Source organism: Macaca fascicularis, chromosome 1 (assembly GCF_037993035.2).
Source record: "Macaca fascicularis isolate 582-1 chromosome 1, T2T-MFA8v1.1".
Lineage (NCBI taxonomy): Eukaryota > Metazoa > Chordata > Mammalia > Primates > Cercopithecidae > Macaca > Macaca fascicularis.
The window spans coordinates 213,968,911-213,995,191 of record NC_088375.1 but is presented as its reverse complement, the minus strand read 5'-3'; the positions used below and the strand labels follow the sequence as shown (position 1 = coordinate 213,995,191).

Below are 26,281 nucleotides of genomic sequence, written 5' to 3'. Positions count from 1 at the left end.
TCACATGAGGTCGGGAATTCGAGACCAGCCTGACCAACATGGAGAAACCCCATCTCTATGAAAAACACAAAATGAGCCGGCAGTGGTGGCACATGCCTGTAATCCCAGCTACTCAGGAGGCTGAGGCAGGAGAATCACTTGAAATCAGGAGGCAGAAGTTGTGGTGAGCCGAGATCACATCATTGCACTCCAGCCAGGGCAACAACAGAGAAAACTCCATCTCAAAAAAAAAAAAAAAAAAAAAAAAGACACTGCCGACAAAGTAGAGAAAGGAGAATGCTCGCACCGCTGCTGGGAATATGTTAGTATGGCCACTATGGAGAACAGTATAAAGGTTCATGAAAAAACTAAAATAGAGCTACCATATGATCCAGCCAATCCCACTGCTGGGTATATATCCGAAAGAAAGGAAATCAGTGCATTAAAATTATAAGTGAATTCTATAGCATTTAGAATTTATAGCATTCATTTATTTATCAATGAATTCAGTGCAAAGAGAGAGCTGCCACCCATGTTTACTGCAGCACTATTCACGATAGCCAAGATGTGGATCAATGTAAGTATACATCAACAGATTAATGGATAATAAAAATGTGTCACATATACACAATGAAATATCAGTCAACCACATCCATTTGCAACAACAGAGATGGAACAGGAGGTAATGATGTTAAGTGAAATAAGCCAAGCCAAGAAAGAAAAATACCATGTCTTCACTCCTACGTAGGAGTTACAAAAACTTCATCTCATGTAGGTACAGAGTAGAATGATGGTTACCGGAGACTGAGAAGCATGGAAAGGTGATGAGATATGAAGACTGGTTGGTTAATGAGTACAAACATACAGTTAGATAAAAGGAATAAGTTCTAGTGTTAGCAGAGTAAGGCAACTATAGTTAACACTCGTTTATTGTATATTTCAAAATAGCTAGAAGATTTCAAATGTTTCTAACACAAAAGATAAAATACTTGAGGTGATGAATATCCTAATTACCCTGATTTGACCACCACACATTACTTGCATGCATCAAAATGACACGTGGCTGGGCACAGTGGTTCATGCCTGTAATCCCAACACTTTGGGAGGCCAAAGCAGGTGGATCACTTGAGGTCAGGAGTTCAAGACCAGCCTGGCCAATATGATGAAACTCCGTCTCTACTAAAAATACAAAAATTCGCCAGGTGTGGTGGCGCATACCTATAGTCCCAGCTATGGAGGCTGAGGCAGGAGAATAGCTTGAACCTGGGAGGCGGAGGCTGCAGTAAGCTGAGATCATGCCATTACACTCCAACCTGGGCAACGCAGTGAGACTCCGTATCAAATAAATAAATAAAATAGCACATGTATCCCACAAATAATTACTAAGTATCAATTTTTAAAAGCAGAGATATAAAGATAAATACATGCTTCTTCTAAAAAAAGTTATAAATAAATCTTTAGTTTAACTGATGTATTTGCCATCTGTGCTAGATGATAAGACAATCAAACAGATTTACACGTGGCTGGACACCACTGCCTAAAGAATATGGATCAACCCAAGCTAAATTTTGTCTCTGGCGAGGTATCTCCATTGAAATCCTAGCCTACTCAACAGTGACCTGGCAAATACTCAACAGTGACCTGGCAAAAGAAATAAAAGCATGGTTCTCTAATTAAACAAAGCTTTAGGGTAAAAGAATCAAGATTTTTTAAAGTATAAAATGGCTAAATGTATCATGAGGCCAGGAGCAGTGGCTCACACCTATAATCCCAACACTTTAGAAGGCTGAGGCAGAAACACTGCTTGAGTCAGGAGTTCAAGACCAGCCTGGGCAACATAGTGAGACCCTGTCTCTACAGAAAAGAAAAAAATGTTTTTTAATTAGCAGGAGCCATGATGTGCATCTGTAGTCCTGGCTACTTGGGAGGCTGAGGCAAGAGGATCTCTTGAGCCTAAGAAGTTGAGGCTACAGTGCGCCATGACTGAGCTACTGCACTCCAGCCTGGATGACACAGTAAGACCCTATCTCAAAAGAAAAAAAAAAAAATCATGAAATTTTATGGCATAGCTGGGCATGGTGGCTCATGCCTGTAATCCCAGCACTTTAGAAGGCTGAGGTGGGAGAACTGCTTGAGCCCCGACATTAGAGACCAGCCTGGGCAACACAGCAAGATCTCATCTCTACAAAAATTTTAAAAATTAGCCAGGTACGGGCCGGGTGCGGTGGCTCACACCTGTAATCCCAGAACTTTGGGAGGCCGAGGAGGGTGGATCACCTGAGATCAGGAGCTCGAGACCAGCCTGGCCAACATGGTGAAACCCCATCACTACTGAAAATATAAAAACTAGCCAGGCATGGTAGTGGGTGCCTGTAATCCCAGCTACTCGGGAGGCTGAGGCAGGAGAATTCCTTGAACCCAGGAGACGAAGGTTGCAGTGAGCCAACACGGTACCACCATTGGACTCCAGCCTCGGTGACAGAGTAAGACTCCGTCTCAAAAAAAAAAAAAAAAGGAAAGAAAAATTAGTCAGGCATGGTGATGCATGCCTGTAGTCCTAACTACTTGGAAAGCTAGGGGAGGAGGGATCGCTTGAGCCCAGGAGTTTAAGGCTGCAGTGAGCCATGATCGTGCGACTGCACTCCACCCTAGGCAACAGAGAGAGTCCCTGTCTCAACCAAAAAAAAAATAAAAAGAGAGCGAGAGAAAGAAGAAAACAAATTTTATGGTATTGAAGAGGAATTATCCATAGTCAGCTAAAATTACGCCACCGTACTCCAGCCTGTGCAAGAGGGAGGACCCTGTCTCAAAAAAATTAAAAAAATAAAAACCTTTATTAAGAAGTACTTTAAATAATTTACACAAATTTATTTATTTATTTATTTTTGGCGAGGGACAGAGTCTTGCTCTGTTGCCCAGGCTCCAGTGCAATGGCGCCATCTCAGCTCACTGCAACCTCCGCCTCCCAGGTTCAAGCGATTCTCCTGCCTCAGTCTCCTGAGTAGCTGGGATTACAGGCGTGAGCCACCTTGCCTGACTAATTTTTGTATTTTTAGTAGAGACAGGGTTTCACCATGTTGGTCAGGCTGATTTCAAGCTCCTAACTTCGTGATCTGTCCGCCTTGGCCTCCCAAAATGCTGGGATTACAGGCATGAGCCACCATGCCCAGTCAGGAATTTTTCATAAGCAGTTATTAAGATAACCCTTCCAATTGCACAGAATATAAATGTCTCCTTCTTTTAGAAATGTCATTATTCTATTACTAAATTCATCTCTGCAATTATATTAAAAATACTAGCCTGACAGTCATAAAATCTAATTTCTCTAAGCAAAATATATATGACAAAATTATACAACATAGTAAAAGTCCACAGTTTATACTGCAGAGGCAGGCCAATATAAGAAAGTTACTAATTAATATTTCAAATTAATCTATGTTTCTGTAGTTTTGACATTTTCCCTCCCCCATTTAACATATGTAGCTCTTACTAGACCTTTTAAAACTATGTGCTTGGGCCAGGTGTGGTGGCTCACGCCTGTAATCCCAGCACTTTGAGAGGCTGAGGTGGGTGGATCACAAAGTCAGGAGATCAAGACCATCCTGGCTAACATGGTGAAACCCCGTCTGTATTAAAAATACAAAAAATTAGCTGGGTATGGGTGGTGCGTGCCTGTAGTCCCAGCTACTCGGGAGGCTGAGGCAGGAGAATCACTTGAACCTGGGAGGCAGAAGTTGCAGTAAGCCGAGATGGCGCCACTGCACTCCAGCCTGGGCGACAGAGCAAGACTCCGTCTCAAAATATATATACATATACACATATATACATATACATACACACATACATATATATATGTGCTTGATTCTTTTTTTGTTCATATGATCAATCACTCAGTTATGGCTAATAAGGAATAATGACATAAGCTTCCCTCTCATCCCTGATAAATGTACCCAGGGCAAACTTGCATAAAGCAGGTTAAAATAAATACAAAATAACTAGACTAAATGTAACATGAACACATTCCAGAAGATGACTCCAATTTTTTTTTTTTTTGGAAACAGAGTCTTGCTCTATCACCCAAGCTGGAGTGCAGTAGTGCAATCTCAGTTCACCACCACCTCTGACTCCCGCGTTCAAGCAATTCTCACACCTCAGCCTCCCAAGTAGCTGGGACTACCGGCTCACACCACCATGCCCAGCCAATTTTTTGTATTTTTAGTAGAGGCAGGGTTTCACCATGTTGGCCAAGCTGGTCTCAAACTCCTGACCTCAAGTGATCTACCCACCTCAGCCTCTCAAACTGCTGGGACTACAGGAGTGAGCCAACCACGCACAGTCCCAAATTTTTTTTTCTTAATTTTTTAAAACTACAGAGACAGGGTCTCACCATGTTGCCCAGGCTGGTCTCAAACTCCTGACCTCAAGCAATCCTCCCACCACCTTGGCCTCCCAAAGTACTGGGATGACAGGTGTGAGCCACCATGCCCGGCCAAGTCCAACTTTTAATGCTTCTTTGATTATCAGCAAATCCCTATTACGTAAAATGGCGGACATCAGTGTATAAAACCTGCATACCAGATACAAAAAAGCACAATCTTTGTGTAATTTTGAGACTGGCCAGGAGTCTTTCAAGCCTTTCAAGGAATTTAACCAATTCAATGAAAGTGACATATGGACACCACATGCTAAGGCAGTAGGAGGTGAACTGGGGGTTAACTTTTACTTCATGACATAATCCCAGCATATTGGGAGGCCAAGGCGGGTGAATCACTCGACGTCAGGAGTTCAAGACCAGCCCGGCCAACACGGTGAAACTCCTTCTTTACTAAAAAATACAAAAATCTGTCGGGTGTGGTGGCACATGCCTGCAGTACCAGCTACTCAGGAGGATGAGGCAGGAGAATCACTTGAACCCCAGAGATGGAGGTTTCAGTGAACCAAGAATGCATCACTGCACTCTAGCCTGGGTGACAGAGTAAGGTTCCACCTAAAAACAAACAAAAAACAACAACAAAAAAGGGGAAACCAGCAGGATGAAGCAGCTCACACCATAATCCCAGCACTTGAGTGGCTGAGGCGAGAGGATCAATTGAAGCCAGGAGTTTGAGACCAGCCAGGGCAACACAGCAAGGCTCTGCCTCTGTTAAAAAGTATAAAACATTAGCTGGGTACGGTGGCTTGTGCCTCCAATCCTAGTTACTCAGCTATTTAGGAAGCTGAGATGGGAGGTTCATTTGAACTCAGGAGTTCAAGGCTTCGATGAGCTGTAATTATGGCAGTACACTCTGACCTGGGCGACAGAGTGAGACTCTGTCAAATAAATAAATTAAAAAAAAGTAAAGACTATCATACTTTAAGGTAACTTCTAGCTCCCTAAAATCCTTTCTTCCAGAATAGGCATAAAATATAATATATACACAAACATTTTTTTTTTCTTTTTTTTTTTCTTTTTTTTTTTTGCAGATGATGGTTTCATTCTGTCTCCCAGGCTGGTCTCAAGTTCCCGGGCTCGAGCAGTCCTCCCACCTTGGCATGCCAAAGTGCTAGGATTACATGTGTCAGCCACCACACTCAGCCACACACACACTTTTTTTTTTTTTTCTAATAGAGACGGGGTTTCATCATGTTGCCCAGACTGGTCTCAAACTCCTGAGCTCAAGTGATCCACCCACCTCAGCCTCCCAAAGTGCTGGGATTACAGGTGTGAGCCACCATGCCTGGTCTCGATTTTTTAAAACTGATCAAAGGACTACAAATATGACAGTAGTTTTAAATAGTAAAAATCAAATTAGATCAAACTCAAAAAACACATTCAAAAGCTTAGATTCAAATATTTCATGTAAACTACATGAGAGGCAGTGTGCTGTTGCTCACAGGATTTTGATGATCTATTCTCCAAAGTAATAAATGTACAGAATTATATGTCCTCATTTATGAGGTTTTATAACTAAGGTTTTTTCAACAAAATACTTGTTCCTCATTCAGTATTCATCTCCACAAACAGGACTACTGAGTTGTCCAAACCAAGATCTATGACACCACCTTTACTCTTTTCTCTCACATCCCACATCCAAGACATCAACATACTCTACTGACTTTACTTCTCCTTACTCCCACTTCAATCACCACCACATGTCCACATCACACAGTCTATTCTCCATACAGCAGCCACATTGACCTTCTAAAAGTAAATTCACATCTACTGCTCTGAATCCTCCACTGCCTTTCTAGTATATCTAGATTAAAATCCAAAATCTTTACTATGGTCTGTAATGTCCATGTATTAGTCCATTCTCACACTACTACAGAGAACTACCTGAGACTGCGTAATTTATTAAGAAAAAAGAAAAAGGAAAAAAAAAAGAGGTTTAACTGACTCACAGTTCCACATGGCTGGGGAGGCCCCAAGAAACTTACAATAATGGTGGAAAATGAAGAGGAAGCAAGGCATGTCTTACATGGTGGCAGGAGAGAGAGAGAGAAAGCAAGGGGGGAAGCGCCGCACCTTTAAACCATCAGATCTCAGGAGAACTCATTCACTATCACAAGAACAGCACGGGGAAAATCCGCCCCCATGATCCAATCACCTCCCACCAGGTCCCTCCGGACATGTTGGGGATTACAATTCCACATGAGATTTGAGTAAGGACACAGAGCCAAACCAAACCAGTCCACATAATCTGATGTCTCAAATCCACCCTCTCTCCATTCCAGCCACACTGGCTTTCTTCCATTTCTAAGACTACATTGAGCTCACTACTATCTCTGGGCGTCTGCACTGCTGTTCCTTCTACCACAAATGCTTTTTTTCCCTAGAAATCTTCACTTTCAGCTTAATTGCCACCTTTTCAGAGAGACTTTCCCTGAGATAATTAGTTAAGGTAGAATGACCAGTATCCTGCTTTATTCTCATCAAGCTACTTATTACAACCCAATAGGAAACTGTATATATATATTTGTTTGCTGTCTTCTTATACCATAAAGATGTAATATCCATGAGGGCTGAGGGTCTGTGTTGCTCCATTACCATATCCTGAACACCTAGACCACTGCATGACACACAGTAAAAGCTTAAGCTTAAGTATTCAATGCTGAGTGATTAAATTCTATAATAAACAATATATAACCACTTATTATTTAAGAACTGTTATCTAAGGAATGGCATACGAAAAGCTGATATGAGATAAAGTGACAAGATAAAGCATAGGGCCTACAAAACAGACAAGAAAGACAAACTAAACTATACCCCAAAAATGGTTATAGTATTTGTCTCTATAAATCACTCAGGATTACTACAAGTTTTCATTTTCTTTCACTTATCTTAGTTTAAAAATAATATTTAAATGGTGAAAGTACACTTAGGTAATTAGAAAACATCGTATTTTAAGAGGGATTCTGACAATGATGCTGTTCTTTTGCATAGTACTTTTTTAAAAAACCATAAAAAACTAAGACCTAGAGGAAGGTTGTGCCAGAAAAAAAATATTTTAAGTTTTCTTTTTTTTCTTAAGACACAGGGTCTTGCTGTACTGCCCAGACTGGAACGCAGAGGCACAATCAGATATCACACTGCAGCCTCGACCTCCTGGGCTCAAGTGATTCTCCTGCCTCAGTCTCCCAACTACCTAAAATTACAGGCTCACATCACCATGACTGGCTAGATTTTTTTATTTTTTGTTGAGATGGGGTCTCATTATGTTGCACAGGCTGGTATCAAACTACTGGGTTCAAGCAATCCTCCCGCCTTGGCCTCCCCTACTGCTGGGATTACAGGTAGGAGACAGCACAATCAGCCAAAGGTTATTTTTCTTTTCTTTTCTTTTCTTTTCTTTTGAGACACAGTCTCGCTCTGGCGCCAGGCTGGAGTGCAGTGGCACGATCTTGGCTCACTGTAACCTCTGCCTCCCAGATTTAACCTATTCTCCTGCCTCAGTCTCCCGAGTAGCTGGGACTACAGGTTCACACCACCACACCCGGCTAATTTTTGTATTAATAGTAGAGACGAGGTTTCACTATGTTGGCCAGAATGGTCTCGATCTCCTGACCTTGTGATCCACTCGCCTTGGCCTCCCAAACCCCCAGGATTACAGGAGTAAGCCACCACCCTGGGCCCAAAGGTTATTTTTCAATGTGTTATTCAAAATGTTATTTTTCAATGAATTGAAGATTCCTAATGATTAGGGTGACCAGATAATTTATAATAGAAACTGGGTCAATTCTAAGAGTGAATAGGGCTGCAGAAATAATAAATTGATCTACAATAGGTGTTACTGAGCCTTGTTTCAGACAAACCAAGAAAAACTATCATCCTATCCATTACCTGCATGATACTCTTTTTTTTGTTGAGGGTCTCACTCTGTCACCCAGGCTGGAGCATAGAGGTTTGATCAAAGCTCACTGCAGCCTTGAACTCCTGGCCTCAAGTGATCCCCTTGCCTCAGCCTCTAAAGTACCTGGGACCACAGGTAAATGCCACCATGCTTAGTTAATTTGCAAATATACAAAGGTCAGCTTAAACCCCCACCCCCCAACCAACCTACATACTCTTTATTTCACTTAATATTATGTCACAGTGAACTGACTACTGGCCACTCTGTTAACCACGCGTCTGAATCTTCACTTCCTAGAAGGCTTTGCCTTCCCTTCTCTACCTACAGAAGTCTTGCATCTTCTGCTTTAAGTGTCACTTTCTGAATGCAGTCACCTCTTCCTTTCGCATGCAATTAACATGTTCCTGTCACCAGTCAAAGGTTCTTAATCTGGAGCTTAGAAATGGCCTGATGAGGTGGAGCGCAGGGTCTCACACCTGTAATCCCAGAACACTGGGAGGCCGAGGTGGGTGGATCACTGGAGGTCAGGAGTTTGAGACCAGCCTGGCCAATATGGTGAAACCCCATCTTTACTAAAAATACAAAAATTAGCCAGGTGTGGTGATGCGCACCTGTAATCCCAGCTACTCGGAAGGCTGAGGCAGGAGAATCACTTGAACCAGGAGGCGGAGGCTGTAGTGAGCCGAGATCAAGCCCCTGCACTCTAGCCTGGGCGACAGAGTGAGATTCCATCTCAAAAAAAAGAAATGGCCTGATGGACATCTGGGAAATTCTGAAATTATATGTAAACACTGAATATATGTTCCTCTTGAAAGAGAGAACATTAAAACTATTTTCAGATTCTAAAAGTGATTCATAACCCAAAACCATATGAATCACTTCTCTATCATATCACTTTATATTAGAATTATTTATTTTCTTATCTCCCTCAGTAGACTGTGAGTCCTTTTAAGGCATTCTATCTAATGGTATGTTGAGTCGAAATATTTAAAAGATAGGTTTCACTCCCTAATTCCCCTAAATTATCTTAGGCTCGCTGTAAAACACCTAAAACTTACTTCTAATATTGTTACCTTCATCCTCTAACTTTTAAATTTTCTTTCATATGGCTAGGCATGGTGGCTCACGCCTGTAATCCCAGCACTTTGGGAGGCCAAGGTGGATGGATCACTTGAGCCCAGGAACCTGAAACCAGCCTGCTCAACCAAGTAAGAATCCTCAAAATAATTATTTTCCCTTCATTTATGAATTTGAATCATCTAATATAAAAAATTAAAGGGGCTGGGCATAATGGCTCATGTCTATAATCCCAGCACTTTGGGAGGTGGAGGCAGGCGGACTGCTTGAGTTTGGGAGTCTGACCAGCCTGAGCAACATCGTAAGACCCTGCCTCTGCCAAAATATAATTTTTTTTTTTTTTTTGAGACGGAGTCTCGCTGTGTTGCCCAGGCTGGAGTGCAGTGGCGCAATCTCGGCTCACTGCAAGCTCCGCCTGCTGGGTTCACGCCATTCTCCTGCCTCAGCCTCCGAAGTAGCTGGGACTACAGGCGCTCGCCACCACGCCCAGCTAATTTTTTGTATTTTTAGTAGAGACGGGGTTTCACTGTGTTAGCCAGATGGTCTCGCTCTCCTGACCTCGTGATCCACCCACCTTGGCCTCCCAAAGTGCTGGGATTACAGGCGTGAGCCATCTTGCCCAGCCAAAAAATTATTTTAATTAGCATGCACAGAGCAATGTGACTGTAGTCCCAATTACTTGGGAGGCTGAGGCAGGAGGATAACTTGAGGCCAGGAGTTCAAGGCGCAGTAATCCATAATCATGCCACTGCACTCCAGCCTGGGTGACAGAGTGAGACCTGATCTCTTAAAAATGAAAAAAAAATTAAATTTCCTTCTGTTAAAAACGGTGTTCACAGCCGGGCACAGTGGCTCACACCTATAATTCCAGCACTTTGAGGGGCTGAGGCGGTGGATCACTTGAGGTCAGGAGTTCAAGACCAGCCTAACCAACATGGTGAAACTCTGTCTCTACTAAAAGTACAAAATTAGCAAGGCGTGGTGGCGCATGCCTATAATCCCAGCTACTTCGGAGGCTGAGGCAGATGAATCGCTTGAACTGGGAAGGCAGAGGTTGCAGTGAGCCGAGATCGCACCATTACATTCCAGCCTGGGCAACAAGAGCAAATCTCCATCTCAAATTTTTAAAAAAAGTGTTCACTCTTCTAAACTTTCAGCATTTTGAAAATACATAATCAAGGAGAATAAAAAGTAAAATTTTAAAAATTTAAAGTTTAGAAAACATAAAACTGGTGAAATTTTTAAGAAAAAAAATCCAGAAAGAAAATAAAACTCAGAGTGCAAAAAGAATACAAAGCTGCCTGTAATCCCAGCACGTTAGGAGGCCAAGGTGGGCAGATCACCTGAGGTCAGGAGTTTGAGACCAGCCTGGCCACCATGGTGAAACCCCACCTGTACTAAAAATACAAGAATTAGCCCGGTGTGGTGGCACGTGCCTGTAGTCCCAGTTACTGGGAGGCTGAGGAGGGAGAATCGCTTGAACCCAGGAGGCGGAGGTTGCAATAAGCCAAGATCATACCACTGCACTCCAGCCTGGGTGACACAGTGAAACTCCATCTCGAAAATAATAAAAATAATAATAATAATAGCCGGGCGCGGTGGCTCACGCCTGTAATCCCAGCACTTTGGGAGGCCGAGGTGGGCGGATCACAAGGTCAGGAGATCGAGACCATCCTGGCTAACACGGTGAAACCCCGTCTCTACTAAAAATACAAAAAAATTAGCCGGGCGAGATGGCGGGCGCCTGTAGTCCCAGCTACTCAGGAGGCTGAGGCAGGAGAATGGCGGGATCCCGGGAGGCGGAGCTTGCAGTGAGCGGAGATCGCGCCATTGCACTCCAGCCTGGGGGACAGAGCAAGACTCCGTCTCAAAAAAAAAAAAAAAAAAAAAAATTAATAATAATAATAATAATAATTATAAGGCCAGAGGTTAATATTTACAGAAAGGAAAAATAAGTCTATCTTTTTGTTGTTGTTGTTTTGTTTTGTTTGTTTTTTTGTTTTTTTTTGAGACGGAGTCTCGCTTTGTTGCCCAGTTTGGAGCGCAGTGGCACGATCTCGGCTCACTGCAAGCTCCACCTCCCGAGTAGCTGGGACTACAGGCGCCCGCCACCATGCCCGGCTAATTTTTTGTATTTTTAGTAGAGACAGGGTTTCACCGTGTTAGCCAGGATGGTCTCGATCTCCTGACCTCGTGATCCGCCCGTCTCAGCCTCCCAAAGTGCTGGGATTACAGGCGTGAGCCACCGCACCCGGCAAGTCTCTCTATCTTAACATAGTATTTGTTTCACTCCATTTCTTAGATTAAGATGATGGGGAAAGAGCCTATTCACCTTATCCTATTACATACATCTCATTCTATTCAGAATTTTATTGAACTTTTTGCCGAAAATTTGTCATGTATCAATCAAACACTGCCTATAATTAATACCAAGGATTCACACACAAAAGCACACACACAATTTGACAAGCTGCAGACACTCACCGTGCTGTAGACTGCTGAGACAGTGGGAGTGAAGATTCGATCCTCAAGAGGCTGTTGCACAGGTCCTCTAGGAATTCTAGAAGAGCGAGTTAAGGATAAGAGAATTCAAAAATGGATGCTTAATAGTTAAGAGACAACTGCCACCACAAATTTCCACCAACGACCTAAGCACTTTCACCCAATTAGTAAGTTATATACTTCTCCACCAAAACTAAAAAATAAAATACTTCAAACATCCTAAAATGACTATATCAATCTCTTCAAAAGCCTTCCCATGATAAACATTCCATGGAATCTCAAAACAAACACAACTATACAGTAAGTGTCCAAACTTGAGGCCCATGATGAGATTCTGCCACCTTTATTTTCTACTAAAAATAACTGGCTGGGTGCAGTGGCTCAAGCCTATAATCCCAACACTTTTGGAGGTCAAATTGAGAGAATTACTTAAACCCCTTGCAAGAGTTCGAGACAAGCCTGGGCAACACAGCAAGACCTCGTCTCTACTAAATTAGCCGAGTGTGGCTGCCAGCACCTGTAGTCTCAGCTACTCGGGAGGCTGAGGTGGTAGGATCACTTGAGCACAGGAGTTTAACCAGTTGCAATTAGCACACCTCTCTACCAAAAAAAAAGCCTAAATAAATCAGTATGAGACAGGAACTGCCAGAAATTTTCCACAGAATTTGAATTCAAAGAAATGACCCCCGTAAAACTTTGTACACTACCACATACTTCCTTCCTAATTCTGCCTGCCATCGTGCTTATTACCAGTTCTCACCAAACTCTGTATCTCCAAGCATAAATCACTGGATGTTTCTTTCTCTCTGAGCTCAAGATACAGGCCAAACAGCTTTTCATAGTGCTACTTAAAATTCTAATTCAATAATTGAGCAGTGTAACATGCACATACAATAATCCAGAACATGCTGATTTTTTTAAATCCATGACTGAAATACAGTAGTACATCCACTTGATATTTCTGTATTTCAAATTGCTGTAATTTATATCATTAGGAAATACAAGCAAAACTATTAGTAAGATTATACAGATGGTATGCAATACTGAATTAAGACTCTAAGTAGAAATATAAATGTAAAAAATTTCAAATTCTCCACTTTCTTTTTCTAGTAGAATAATACAAGGCAAATTTCATAAATAAATACAATTTGATGGTTAAAGATTACTGAAGCACAACAGACTCTGATTATTAAAGTACTCACTACATACATGTTACAACAAATACCAACTAGGCAAATACACTTGCAGAGACTAAATTTCATCAGAGAAGTCCAAGAATCCATGAGGAGGTTACATGATATGTATTAATGATATGTTTCCCACTTATGCAGAAAAGAGAGCTCCAATACATTTTAAAGAACAAATGTTTATGAAACTTCATGAAGGATGAACTCTCTTCAAAATAAACCCTCTTGATCAATGGCAATCATATCTGGCACTGGAGTTGTTTATAGTCAGTACCTCCTTAAAAGGTGCATTTTCACAAAGTAAAAACAAGAAGTGAAAATAAACAGAAATTGTTTTTCAGTCTAACAAAATACTAAAGTCATTTATAATTCCCAGCTGAACATTCCTAAACCTTGCCCCACTCCACTACAAGAAAAACTACTGCCCTAATGTTCAGCATAAGCAATATTCTTAAAGTGAAAGACTCAGGTTATCATTTCCTCATTGAAAGGAAGATCAAGGATACCAATGTCATCAAATAAATACTGATTTACAGGTAAAATAAGCAACTAGTATCAGGAGATAAAAAAATAATGCAAAGGGTCTTTTTCTATATTATTTATTATTTAGGCAAATATGTCGATGTCAATTTATGCTTTCTTTACTTCTTATTTCTACATAGTTCTGACAATAAAAAAGGAAGTTAACTTCTATAATACATAAAATAATGGCAGAATTACTAAACTATACACTATTTCACAAAGATGCCGAACATAATTTCTCAAAAGATGTACTTTTTAAAATACAGTTACTCTGGAAATAGCTATAGTCTTCTTTTTTTAGTTTTTTATTTTTTGAGACAGAGTCTAGCTCTGTCACCCAGGCTGGAGTTCAGTGGCACAATCTCAGCTCACTGCAACCTCTGCCTTCCAGGTTCAAGCGATTCTCATGACTCAGCCTCCTGTGACTCAGTCTCCCAAGTAGCTGAGACTACAGGCATGCACTACCACAGCTGGCTAATTTTTTGTATTTTTAGTAGAGACGGGGCTTTGCCATGGTGCCCAGGCTGGTCTCGAACTCCTGAGCTCAGGCAATCCGCCCACCTCAGCCTCCCAAAGTGCTAGGATTACAGACACGAGTCACCACAGCTGACCATAGCTACAGTCTTTTAATATTACTTCTGAACCACACGAATATGTTTTTCAAAAATTAAAAAAATCCAATTTAAACAAACCAGCTCCAGCCCAGCCCACAAGAGACCCTGTCTCTATAAATATATATTTAAAAAAAAAAAAAAAAAAGCCAGGATCTTTTTGTAAATAGCCCCTACAAAAGAAAAAATAACCTATTTTTAAAAAGAGCCTGGCACAGTGGTGCATACCTGTAGTTCCAGCCACTAAGAAAGCTGTGATGGCAGGATCCCTCGAGCCCAAACATTCACCTGGGCAATTCTTTCTTTACTCTCCTTACCTTTTACCATTGAGATCTAAGGAAATAAAACTAACCAATTTTAAACTCTGTTTCAACTCTACTTAATGCTGGCTGTTAATTCAGGTCCAAAAACCCTATTGGAAATCAAGAATTTTTCCACTACTAGAGCGCAAACACAGTGCTTATGTATACTACCTAACACCCCTAGCAGAATCTAGGCAGCACCCTTAATCAAACACATTAATATCTCTACAGCAAAATATATGAATATTCAAACTTCTACCCTTCTGTCCAGAAATTTACCAATGCAAGAAAAAGAACAGTTTTCCAAGCTCTTGGGATTTTAGAACTGCAAGACTATACTATCTTTATCATTGAATCTTTGCAATTCGTATCTCTGAATGTACACAACTAGAAACCATTACATTAGATTTTGTTTTGTTTTTGGAGTATAGTGGTCTGATCACAGTTGACTGCAGCCTCAACCTCCTGAGCTCAAGTGATCTTCTCAGTCTCCAGAGTAGCTGGGCCTACAGGTGTGCACCATCATGCTCAGCTAATCTTTAAATTTTTTGGTAGAGGTGGTGTCTCCCTATGTTGCCCAGGCTAGTCTCAAAATCCTGGGTTCAAGTAATCCTCTCGCCTTGGCCTCCCAAATTTCTGGGATTACAGGCACGAGCCACCACACCTGACCTATATTAGATTTTTAACAAATTCAGAAACATTAGTCTCAAAGAGCTTAGCCAGAAAACCCCTTGTTCTGGCTCTGATTTTCTATGAACTCAGACACAAGTCAGCACATATTGCTAACTGATTTCCTACCAGTCATATTTAAGTTTACCCAGAAACATATCCGGTGTATAAGTTTAGAAACATACAAACAAAAAACCAAAACAATATTGCCACAGCCTATGCAACAATGGCTGCTGACTACACTGTTATTTCTACACAAGATAAAAATACACATTTTCTGTGAGACAAAATGATATACACATGCAAAAATGAGTGATACACTCACAAGTTTCAAATGCCCTCACATTTTTAGTTCTACAACAGACTAATATGCTTTAACAGTGTTTTCTAATGCCCAATTCAGATTCAAATACAATCAATCCATATGACAAAGCAAAGGCAGAAGGCAACAAAGTAAGCCTCCCTCCTCAAAAATGCCCACCTTGCACAATAGGAAAAATATGGAATCAACCTAAGTGTCCATCAGAAGATGACTGCATAAAAAAGACGTGGTATATAGACACAACGGAATACTATTCAACCATAAAAACTGAAGTCATGTCTTTTGCAGCAACGTAGATGGAACTGGAAGCCATTATCTTATGTGAAACAACTCAGAAAGACAAATACATGTTCTCATTTACTAATGAGATTTAAATAATGTATACACATGGAGGTAGAGTGTGGAATGTCAGAAAACAAAGACTCACAAGGGAGTAGGGGGTTGATGAGAAATTACTTAATGGGTACAACATACGTTTTTCAGGTGATGGGCACATTGAAAACCCTGACTTCACCACTACAGCAATATATCCATTGAACAAAATTACACTTGTCCCCCACAAATTTATACAATTTTTTAATTGCCCACCTTGAAGAAGTATCAGTAACAAAAACAAGTTGAAGTTAACAATTCCAGTTGGACCTACATCTGAACCACTCAAATGGCCTTGATAATAATCAAAATAAAACATGCTGATTCACCAAATTTCTCTGGACATAGATGTGGATAATAATAGGTGAGCTACATACATTTGGCAGACTTTAAAAAGCTATATTTTAAAGAATAACTGAATGCTACTCGCATATGATAAAAATCAAAGTTTGCTGGAAGTTATACTACTGGCTGAAAGTTTTTATAGGTGTAACTATAAGATTTACAAAAATGTTAAGGCCTTGTCATTGACCTGAAATGCTAGAGCACTGTTAATATGTAATTTCAAAAAGTGAATGTAACTTTAATGTGCTAAAACTTTCAGTGATGGAACTTACGTTAAAAAATAATCATGATTGGCCAGGCACGGTGGCTCAAGCCTGTAATCCCAGCACTTTGGGAGGCCGAGACGGGCGGATCACGAGGTCAGGAGATTGAGACCATCCTGGCTAACATGGTGAAACCCTGTTTCTACTAAAAATACAAAAAAACTAGCGGGGCGAGGTGACGGGTGCCTGTAGTCCCAGCTACTCAGGAGGCTGAGGCAGGAGAATGGCGTAAACCCGGGAGGCGGAGCTTGCAGTGAGCCGAGATCCGGCCACTGCACTCCAGTCTGGGCGACAAAGCGAGACTCCGTCTCAAAAAAAAAAAAAAAAAAAAAAAAAAAAAAAACATGGTTAATCTTGAACATGAATGGTGGTAATGGCTGCACGATGTGAATTTACTTAATGCGACAGAACTGTACACTGAAAAATGATTAAAATGGTAAATACTGTGTTATGTATATTTTACCACAATAAAAAACAAACTTTTAAAATAAATAGATAAAAGAACCATGACTATGGAATAGGCAGAGGAGATTCTTCTAAGTTTGGCTTTACTATTCTGTACAAATAGCGTGCAGATTCTATCAAGGATACACAATCTTTCCGATTTTGTATTTCCTTCCTGGAGTAAAAGAAGTGAGACTCTTTTCATCGAAAAAGGTGCTTTGTGCTAAGATGATGCAGCTAACGATCAGACTTGTACGCAATGCAACCACTTTCAGTATGTATCCCTAGGAAAAAGGACAAGCAGTCATCCACATCATCCTCAACTTCACATATCCTCTACCTCAGTATTCCAAACCGTGGTTCTCAATTCAGATAGGAAGAAAGGAAAAACTCATGAATTTGAGGTATTGCTATATGTTACCTCAGGTAAAATAAAATGGCTGTTTTTTATGATATGAAACTGAAGTTTTTAACTTTGAAAAACCAAAAGGAAGGGGGCTTTAGATAAACATCCAAACCTTAAAATTAACACTTGAAAACCAAGATAGTGTGGTACTGGCAAAAGGACATGCAAACAAATCAATAAACAGAATGTAAAACCCTTAAGAAGGCCCACACAAATGTGGTGAATCGATTTTTCACAAAGGTGCAAAGGCAATTAAGTAGAGAAATAGTCTTTTCAACAAATGGTGCTGGAACAACTGAAAAACCATATGCAAAACAATGACGCTCTTTACCAATACCGCACCCTTTGTACAAAAATTAATTCAAAATGTGTGCATCTAGTGTAAAACAGAAAACTATGAATCTTTTAGAAGAAACAGTAAGAGGAAACAACTGTTATCTTGGATTAGGCCAAGAGTTCCTAGATAATACATCAAAAGCATGATCTATTTAAAAAAAAAAAAATTGATAGGACCAGGCACAGTGGCTCATGCCTGTAATCCAAGCACTTTGGGAGGACGAGGTGGGAGGATCACTTGAGTCCAGGAGTTTGAGACCAGCTTGGGCAACATAGCAAGCAAAGCCTTGTCTCTACAAAATATTTTTTATTTATTTTTTTGTTTGTTTGTTTGTTTTGGGGGGGCGGAGTCTCGCTCTGTCACCCAGGCTGGAGTGCAATGGCTGGATCTCGGCTCACTCCGGCAAGTTCCGCCTCCCGGGTTCACGCCATTCTCCTGCCTCAGCCTCCGGAGTAGCTGGGACTACAGGTACCTGCCACCTCGCCCGGCTAGTTTATTTTGTATTTTTTTAGTAGAGACGGGGGTTTCACCATGTTAGCCAGGATGGTCTCGATCTCCTGACCTCGTGATCCGCCTGTCTCGGCCTCCCAAAGTGCTGGGATTACAGGCTTGAGCCACTGCGCCCGGCCTCAAAATATTTTTTAAAAAGAAGAAAATTGATAAACTGAACATCATCAAAACTAAAAACATTTCCACTGTGAAAGACATTGTTATAAGAACAAAGGGACAAGATACAGACTGTGGTAAATACTTGTAAAACTTACGTAAATAAGATAAAGGATTTGTATCGAAAATACATGAAGAAACTAGGCTGGGCACAGTGGCTCATGCTGGTAATCCCAACACTTTGGGAGGCTGTGGTGGGTGAACTGCTTGAACCCAGGAGTTCAGGACTAGCCTGGGCAAGATGGCAAAACCGCATCTCTACTAAAAAAACAAAAAACTAGGCAGGCATGTCGGAGCCTGTAATCCCTACAACTTGGGAAGTTGAGGTGGGAGAATCACCTGAGCCCAGGAGGTGGAGATTGCAGTGAGCTGGGATAGAGCCACTGTACTCCAGCCTGGGCAACCAGAGTGAGGCACTGTCTCCAAAAAAAAAAAGAAAGAAAGAAAGAAAGAAGAAAGAAACTAAACACTCAATAACAAGACAACAAACAACCTAATATTTTTCAAATGGACAAAAGTTTGCTGTGGTTGCTGTTTTGAGAGACAGGGTCTTGCTCTGTCGCCCCACGCTGGAGTGCAGTTGCAGGATCATGGCTCACTACAGCTTAAGCAATCCTCCCAGCTCAACCTGTAACTGGTATGTGCCACCATGCCCAGCTAATTTTTTCATTTTTTGTAAAGATGAAGTCTCGCGCTGTTGCCCAAGCTGGTCCTAAACTCCTGAGTTCAAGCAATGCTCCTGGCCTTAGCCTTCCAAAGTGCTAGGATTATAGGCATGACCCACAGTGCCTGGCCTCAAATAGGGAAAAGTCTTAAATGAATGACACCTAATCAAAGAAAATATACACGTCGCAAATAAAGACACAAAAGGATCTTTATTTCCTTAATGAAACACCATTAAGTGCTGACAAGGATGAGGAGCAATTTGGAAGTCTCACACATTGTTGGTAGAGTGCAAAATGGTATAGTCACTTTGGAAAGCAGTTTGGCAGTTTCTTATGAAAGTTAAACATACACTAACCATATGACTCAGCAATCCCACCCGTAGGTATTTACCCAAGATAAATGACAACTTAAATTCACACAAAACCCTGAACACAAATGCTTGTAGTAGTTTCATTCATAATGTTCAAAAAAACTGGAAATTAGTCAAATATCTTCTGGCCAATATACAAACTATGGCACATCCATATAATTGATTACTAGTAGGCATTTAAAAGGAATTAACTATTAATAGACACAAAGACATGAATGGATCTCAAATGCTAATCATTTTAAGTAAAAGAACCTAGACTCACTGCACTCCTGCCTGGGCAACAGACTGAGACCCTGTCCCTGAGGGAGTGCAAGTGGTGGAGAAGCTAGACTCCAAAAGACTGTAAGTCCATTTATGTAATATTCTACTTAACACAAAACTGTAGAAATGGAAAACAGATCAGTGCTTGCCAGGGGCTAGAGGTTGGAGGCAGAGTTTATCCACAAACGGACTTTGTCAAAGGAATGTAACAGGGTAAATGGAAGTTTTCTGTGTCTTCTATGTAGTAGGTTACAAAAACCATTCATTTTTCAGAACTTATAAACTATGTATCTAAAATAAATGAATAGTCAGTTCCTCAAAAGGTTAAGCAATAGAGTCACCATAGGGTTCAGTAATTTCACTCTTAGGCACGTATTCAACAGAAAAATAAAAAGCATGTCCATGTAAAACTGGTACATGAATGTTCACATCAGCATTATATATAATAGCAAAAAAGTGGGGATAAATGTCCATCAACTGTTAGATGGACAAATTGTGGCATATCAATACAATGGGATTTTATCTGGCAATAAAAAGAAAGTGCTGATACATGTATATTACGGATAAACCTTGAAAACATATGGTAAGTGAAAGAAGCCAATCACCAAAGACTGTAATATCGTGGGATTCTGCTTCTATGAAATGTCCAGAATAGGTAAATCCATAGAGATAGAAAGTAGGTTAGTGGTTGCCTAAGCTGAAGGGAGAGGTGGGAGGAAGGAGGGTGACTGCTAAAAGATCCTGGGTTTCCTTTTGAGATAAACAACATTCTCAAACTGTGGTGATGGATGCACAACTCTGGATATTAAGTATAATTTAATACAGTTAACTGTATATTTTTACATTTTAATTGGGTGAATTTTATGGTGTGTGAATTATATCTCAATAATGCTGTTACCAAAAAAAGTAAATATTATTGCATGTAATTTACAAATATTAGAACTCCATGGTGAGACAAGCATCTTATCTGTTCTACCACTCTCACCCCAGAATCCAGAATATTGCAGAAAGAAGTCATAAACTCAAAATGTTTCATCTTCATGATCTGGTTCAACAGACTTTTAAAAAGTATGGCTTGCCAAGCACAGTTTCACATGCCTATAGTCCCAACTACTCAGGAGTCTGAGGCAGGAGGACTCCTTGAGTCCATGAAGTTCAAGGCTGAAATGCACTATGATTATCCCAAGCTGCTCTCCAGGGAGATCCCATCTCTTACAAATTAAAAAAAAAAAAAAAAAAAAAAAAGGAGTATGGCTCATCCTGCGAACCTACACAAACAAAGAGAATTGTTATGCAACAGGAATAAACAGGCACCACACAGGAAAACAGCTGGGCTTGTGCGACAAACTACGTCCTTTTTCAAGGACAGGAAAAAAGCAATCTAGTATCCACACTCCTGAAATCTTGCTTAATGACCTCACAAGATGGAAACCCGCCCAACCTGCTTTTTGACACTACTCCTAACAAAATTCTCTCTTCACTAATATCAAGAAAAGATCCTTCTCCACAGCCAATAAACCCAAGTCAAAGCACACTTGTACTAAATCAGTGGATGAAGACTGTCAACATACCTAAGGAGAGATTTAGTTACGGTGCCTAGAAATAAGTCAACGTTATTTTCAGATAAAAGAGATCAAAGTTTAACGGTAAAAATAACTTCATGAAGTGAAAAATCATGGTTAATTATCAGAGAAAAACATCCTCCCAAAGTGCTGGGATTACAGGCATGAGCCACCGTGCCTGGTCAAGAATTTCATCTTAATTTAAATCACTGCAGGATAAAATATGCAATAGGGCCGGGCACGGTGGCTCACATCAGTAAACTCAGCACTTTGGGAGGCTGAGGCGGGCGGATCACTTGAGGTCAGGAGTTCGAGACCAGCCTGGCCAACATGGCAAAACTCTGTGTCTGCCAAAAAATACAAAAGTTAGCCAGGCGTGGTGGTGGACACTAGTAATTCCAAGCTACTCGGGAGGCGGAGGTGGTAGAATCGCTCGAACCCGGGAGGCAGAGGTTGCTGTAAGCCAAGATCGCACCACTACACTCTAGCCTGGGCAACAGGGTCTCAAAAAAACAGAGCAAGGAAGGAAGAAACAGAGGGAGGGAGGCAGGGAGGGACTCATTCCAACAGACATTCCTCCAACTTTAAATCAATGTAATCAATACCACTGTGAGTGAAACTGATGAAACAGCTACAAATTTCACCTTTATGTTATTATTGTATTTATTAAATCATTATATTGTCCAAGAACGTATCATAAATACTTTCTGGAATCAAATAACTTGTATTCTGCACACACAAGCAGGGAGCTACAATAAAGTACATCCAGACCTTCAGAGTATAACCGGTAACAAAAAAAAAACTTTCTTTTCATCACACTTGAGAGACTGGCCATCTGCTAAAGTTATAAGTTATATACAAAAAACTTATAAATGAAATCATAAATTACAAATTAAAAATGGAATAAGCTTGAGAAGATTTATGAAATACGTGCCAAAGCCCAATTAAGATGCTGTGAATTCTCAGGCCTAGAATGCAACTAAAGAATGTTGCTAGTTTTATATGGTAAGCTATCTGAGGAAAAAAGAAAACACCAAAAAGGAAATAGTTTTAAAAATGGAGGTATTTCTGACTGGGCATGGTGGCTCATGCTTGTAATCCCACCATTTTGGGAGGCCAAGGCGGGGTGATCACCTGAGATTAGGAGTTTGAGACCAGCCTGGCCATTATGGTGAAACCCTGTCTCCACTAAAAATACAAAAATTATTTATAAAAACAGGTAGCCAGCCAGTGGGCCACAGATTGCAAACCCTGATTTTTACCTAATAAAACAGTTCAGATTATAAATGCTATGGTTATATAATACATTTGATAACAAAAACTGTAAGTTACCAAACATTAATTAAATTAATCCATGATATACTTATAGTGCTATGTTAATAAATGGACAGTGCTAAAGAGACATTCTTAAAATCATCATTAATAAAAATTTGATGGTATTATTTGAAACAGAGTATACATGACTTAAACTCAGGACTAGGTTCTTAATAATTAGAGCAATTTATTTATTAATTGACACCCTCCCACCGCCTTGACTCTTGGCATCTCTTCCACCCCATCCTCCTAATTTTCCTCCTCTCCAGATATTCTTCGTAGTCATCAATAATTAAAGCAATTTCTGATATGCCAATAGTCCACTGAAATGTTAATTCAGTAATAATGGCAGTAAATTCTTAAGTAATTTTATTCTATAACCTCAAGTAATTACTTAAAAATTAAAATAACAGATGTCAAGAGAAAAAAATGATGTATCCATCCATAGTAAAAGGAACAGGATCACAAATACATTCCATTTCAATTCTCTTTCCTATTCAACCACCTTCACTAGTACTAAAAATTTATATTGAAACCAAATATGCTTTAATTCTGACAAAGTTACTATAATAAAGGGGAAATATTTGGATGTATTTTTTTAATTGATAATATTTGTAAAAACACATGGATCTCCTCGTAGCACAATGTCTCACTAAAGCTCCTTAATGCTTTTAAGATAGGCATTGGTGTGATTTGTTTGATTTAATGTACTATAATAACAGACTGAAAATTGCAGTCCAGCAACCCAGTTCATATGGTCAGCTAAACTCTACTCCTATATCACTTTCTATTCACTTTCCCTGTCCCTCTTCCATACTCTTGACTATCTACCCAGTCCCCTACACCAAAAGTTCACTATTTACACAGCAAGGAGGCAAGGAGGCAACCAAAAAGGAATGCTAAATCCTCCCTACCCCGTATCACTTAACTTTTATAAATCCTGTTTTAAGAGAACTGTAAAATATATATATATATATAAATTATAAATAATGCCCTAGAGAATATTGAGTGTGATTTATTTTATCTGGAGATGAATGGGTAAATGGTGACTATGAGGATAAACTTACAGCAGTGGAAGAATGAAAGAGGAAAAATGAATGAAGAAACAAGATCCAGGCCAGGCACGCTGGCTCATGCCTGCAATCCCAGAACTTTGGGAGACCAAGGTGGATGGATCATCTGAGGCCAGGAGTTCGAGACCAGTCTGGCTAACATGGTGAAACCTCATCTCTACAAAAAATAAAAAAATCAGCCAGGTGTGGTGATGTGCGTCTGTAGTCCCAGCTACTTGGGAGGCTGAGGCACGAGAATTGCTTAAACCTGGGAGGCAGCGGTTGCAGTGAGCCAAGATCACGCCACTGCACTCCAACCTGGGTGACAGAGCAAGACTCTGTCTCAGGAAAAAAAAAAAAAGAAAAAGAAAAGATCCATCTCTGCTTTTTTAAGTGACCAAAATTCTGTGTTCGTATAGCACTTTGTCCACAGAATTCCTTACCATTTCATGCTGCAGGTGTTTTGGAGTCAGACAATCTTGGGTTCCATTTCTAACTTTATCCCTTAGTAAACTGTGCAATCATAGTTAATCTCGAAGCATTAGCTCCTCAATTATAAAATGGTGATAGTAAAAACAGTCATAAATTGCTCTGAGTATTAACTAAATCACTACATGAAATACTCTGCACAATGCCTGGTACATGATATTCAATCTGTTAATTCCCCTTCCTGGCCCTCAAACTAGAAGTAATATGATATGATCATGACCAGGAAAGTGGTACTAGAAAGACAAATGCTTAAGCCTTCTTGGTGGCTCACGCCTGTAATCCCAGCACTATTGGGAGGCCAAGGCGGGCGGATCACGAGGTTAGGAGATCGAGATCATCCTGGCTAACACAGTGAAACTCCGTCTCTACTAAAAATAAAAAAATACAAAGCATGAGCCGGGCTTGGTGGCAGGCACCTGTAGTCCCAGCTACTCAGGAGGTTGAGGCAGGAGAATGGCGTGAACCCAGGAGGCAGAGTTTGCAGTGAGCCGAGATCACGCCACTGCACTCCAGCCTGGGCGACAGAGCGAGACTCCGTCTCAAAAAAAAAAAAAAAAAAAAAAAAGTCTTCTTGAAAGCACTAGTAACATCCTTCTTCATTCAACCATCCTCAACAAATATTTTATTAGTAGCTACAAAATAGTAAACCAAACAACTTGTGGCACTTACATTCTATTGGGAGCAAACAGACTATAAGTCAGTAAACAAACGAGAAAATTAAAATAGTAAAAATTATAAAGTGGGCAAAGAACATGAACACTTTTCTAAAGAAGACATATACATAGCCAACAAGCATACGAAAAAATGCTCCACATAACTATCATTAAAGAAATGCAAATCAAAACCACAATGAGATACTACCTTACACCAGTCACGATGGCCATTACTAAAAAGTCAAAAACTAACAGAGGCTGACTAGGTTGTGGAGCAAAGGGAATACTTACATACTGCTACTGTGGAAATGTAAATTACTTCAGTCATTGTGGAAAGCAGTTTAGCAATTTCTCAAAGAACTTAAACCATTTGACCCAGTAATCCCATTATTGGGTATATACCCAAAGGAATATAAATCGTTCTACTATAAAGACACATGCACAGGTATGTTTGTCATAGCACTACTCACAACAGCAAAGACATACAACCAACCTAAATGCCCTTCAGTGGTAGACTAAAGAAAATGTAGTATATACACCATGAAATACTATATGCCCATTAAAAAAAAATGAGATCATGTCCCTTGCAGGAACACGGATGGAGCTGGAAGTCATCCTAAGACAACTAATGAAGGAACGGAAAACCAAATACTGCATGTTCTCACAAGTGGGAGCTAAAATTTGAGTACACATTAACACAAAGAAGGGAACAACAGACACCAGGGCCTACCTGAGGGTGAAGTGTGAATGGAGAGTGAGGATCGAAAAACTACCTATCCAAGTACTATGCTTATTACCTGGGTGATAAAATAATGTGTACAGGCCAGGCGCGTTGGCTCACACCTGTAATCCCAGCACTTTGGGAGGCCAAGGCAGGTGGATCATCTGAGGTCAGGAGTTCGAGACCAGCCTGGCCAACATGGTGAAACCCCATCCCTACTAAAAAAAAAAAAAAAAAAAATACAAAAATTAGCCAAAGGTGGTGGCGCAAGCCTGTCATCCCAGCTACTCAGGAGGCTGAGGCAGGAGAATCACTTGAACCCAGGAGGCCGAGGTTGCAGTGAGCGGAGATTGCACCATTGCACTCCAGCCTGGGCAACGGGAGAAACTCTGTCTTTAAAAAAAAAAAAAAATCTGTACACCAAACCCCCACCATGACATGCAATTTACCTATATAAACAAACCTGCATATATACCCCTGAACCTAAAATGTTTTTATAAGATTAAATAAAATACATAAAAAATAGTGAAAATGGTATGAAGAAAATTTTGTTAAATGACATGAGAGGAAGGCAATAGTATTCCAGATAAAGTAGAAGTAATTTCTGAATTGAAATCTGAATAATACAAATAAGCCCATCCTATGAAGAGAAAGGGAAAGAGCATTCCAGGAAGGTAGGCATCTGGCGTACAGGTTTTATGTGGAAAAGGGCTGTGATCAAGGATAAGAGTGGTCGGGCACAGAGACTCACTCCTATAATCCCAGCACTTTGGAAGGTCATGGTAGGAGGATCAGTTGAAGCCAGGAGTTCGAGGCCAGCCTGGGCAACTTGGCAAGAACTCATCCCTACAAAAATACA

The 26,281-nt window shown here is 40.4% G+C and overlaps 1 protein-coding gene across 49 annotated transcripts in view; it reads right to left on the bottom strand.

The window, feature by feature from the left end:
* The window catches only part of EIF4G3 (eukaryotic translation initiation factor 4 gamma 3), a 375,324-nt gene that overhangs the window by 267,741 nt on the left and 81,302 nt on the right, over positions 1 to 26,281 (bottom strand). For 48 of the 49 annotated variants that reach the window (XM_074018065.1, XM_065528583.2, XM_074018064.1 and 45 more), the window contains one exon: positions 11,871 to 11,946. The exons of the other annotated variant lie outside the window; for it this stretch is intronic. Coding sequence is in view for 34 of the 48 variants with exons in the window: in XM_015441357.4 (XP_015296843.3) it covers positions 11,871 to 11,946 (76 nt within the window). In the remaining 14 variants the exon portion in view is untranslated. The remainder of the gene's footprint in view (positions 1 to 11,870; positions 11,947 to 26,281) is intronic. 49 annotated transcript variants of the gene reach the window in all.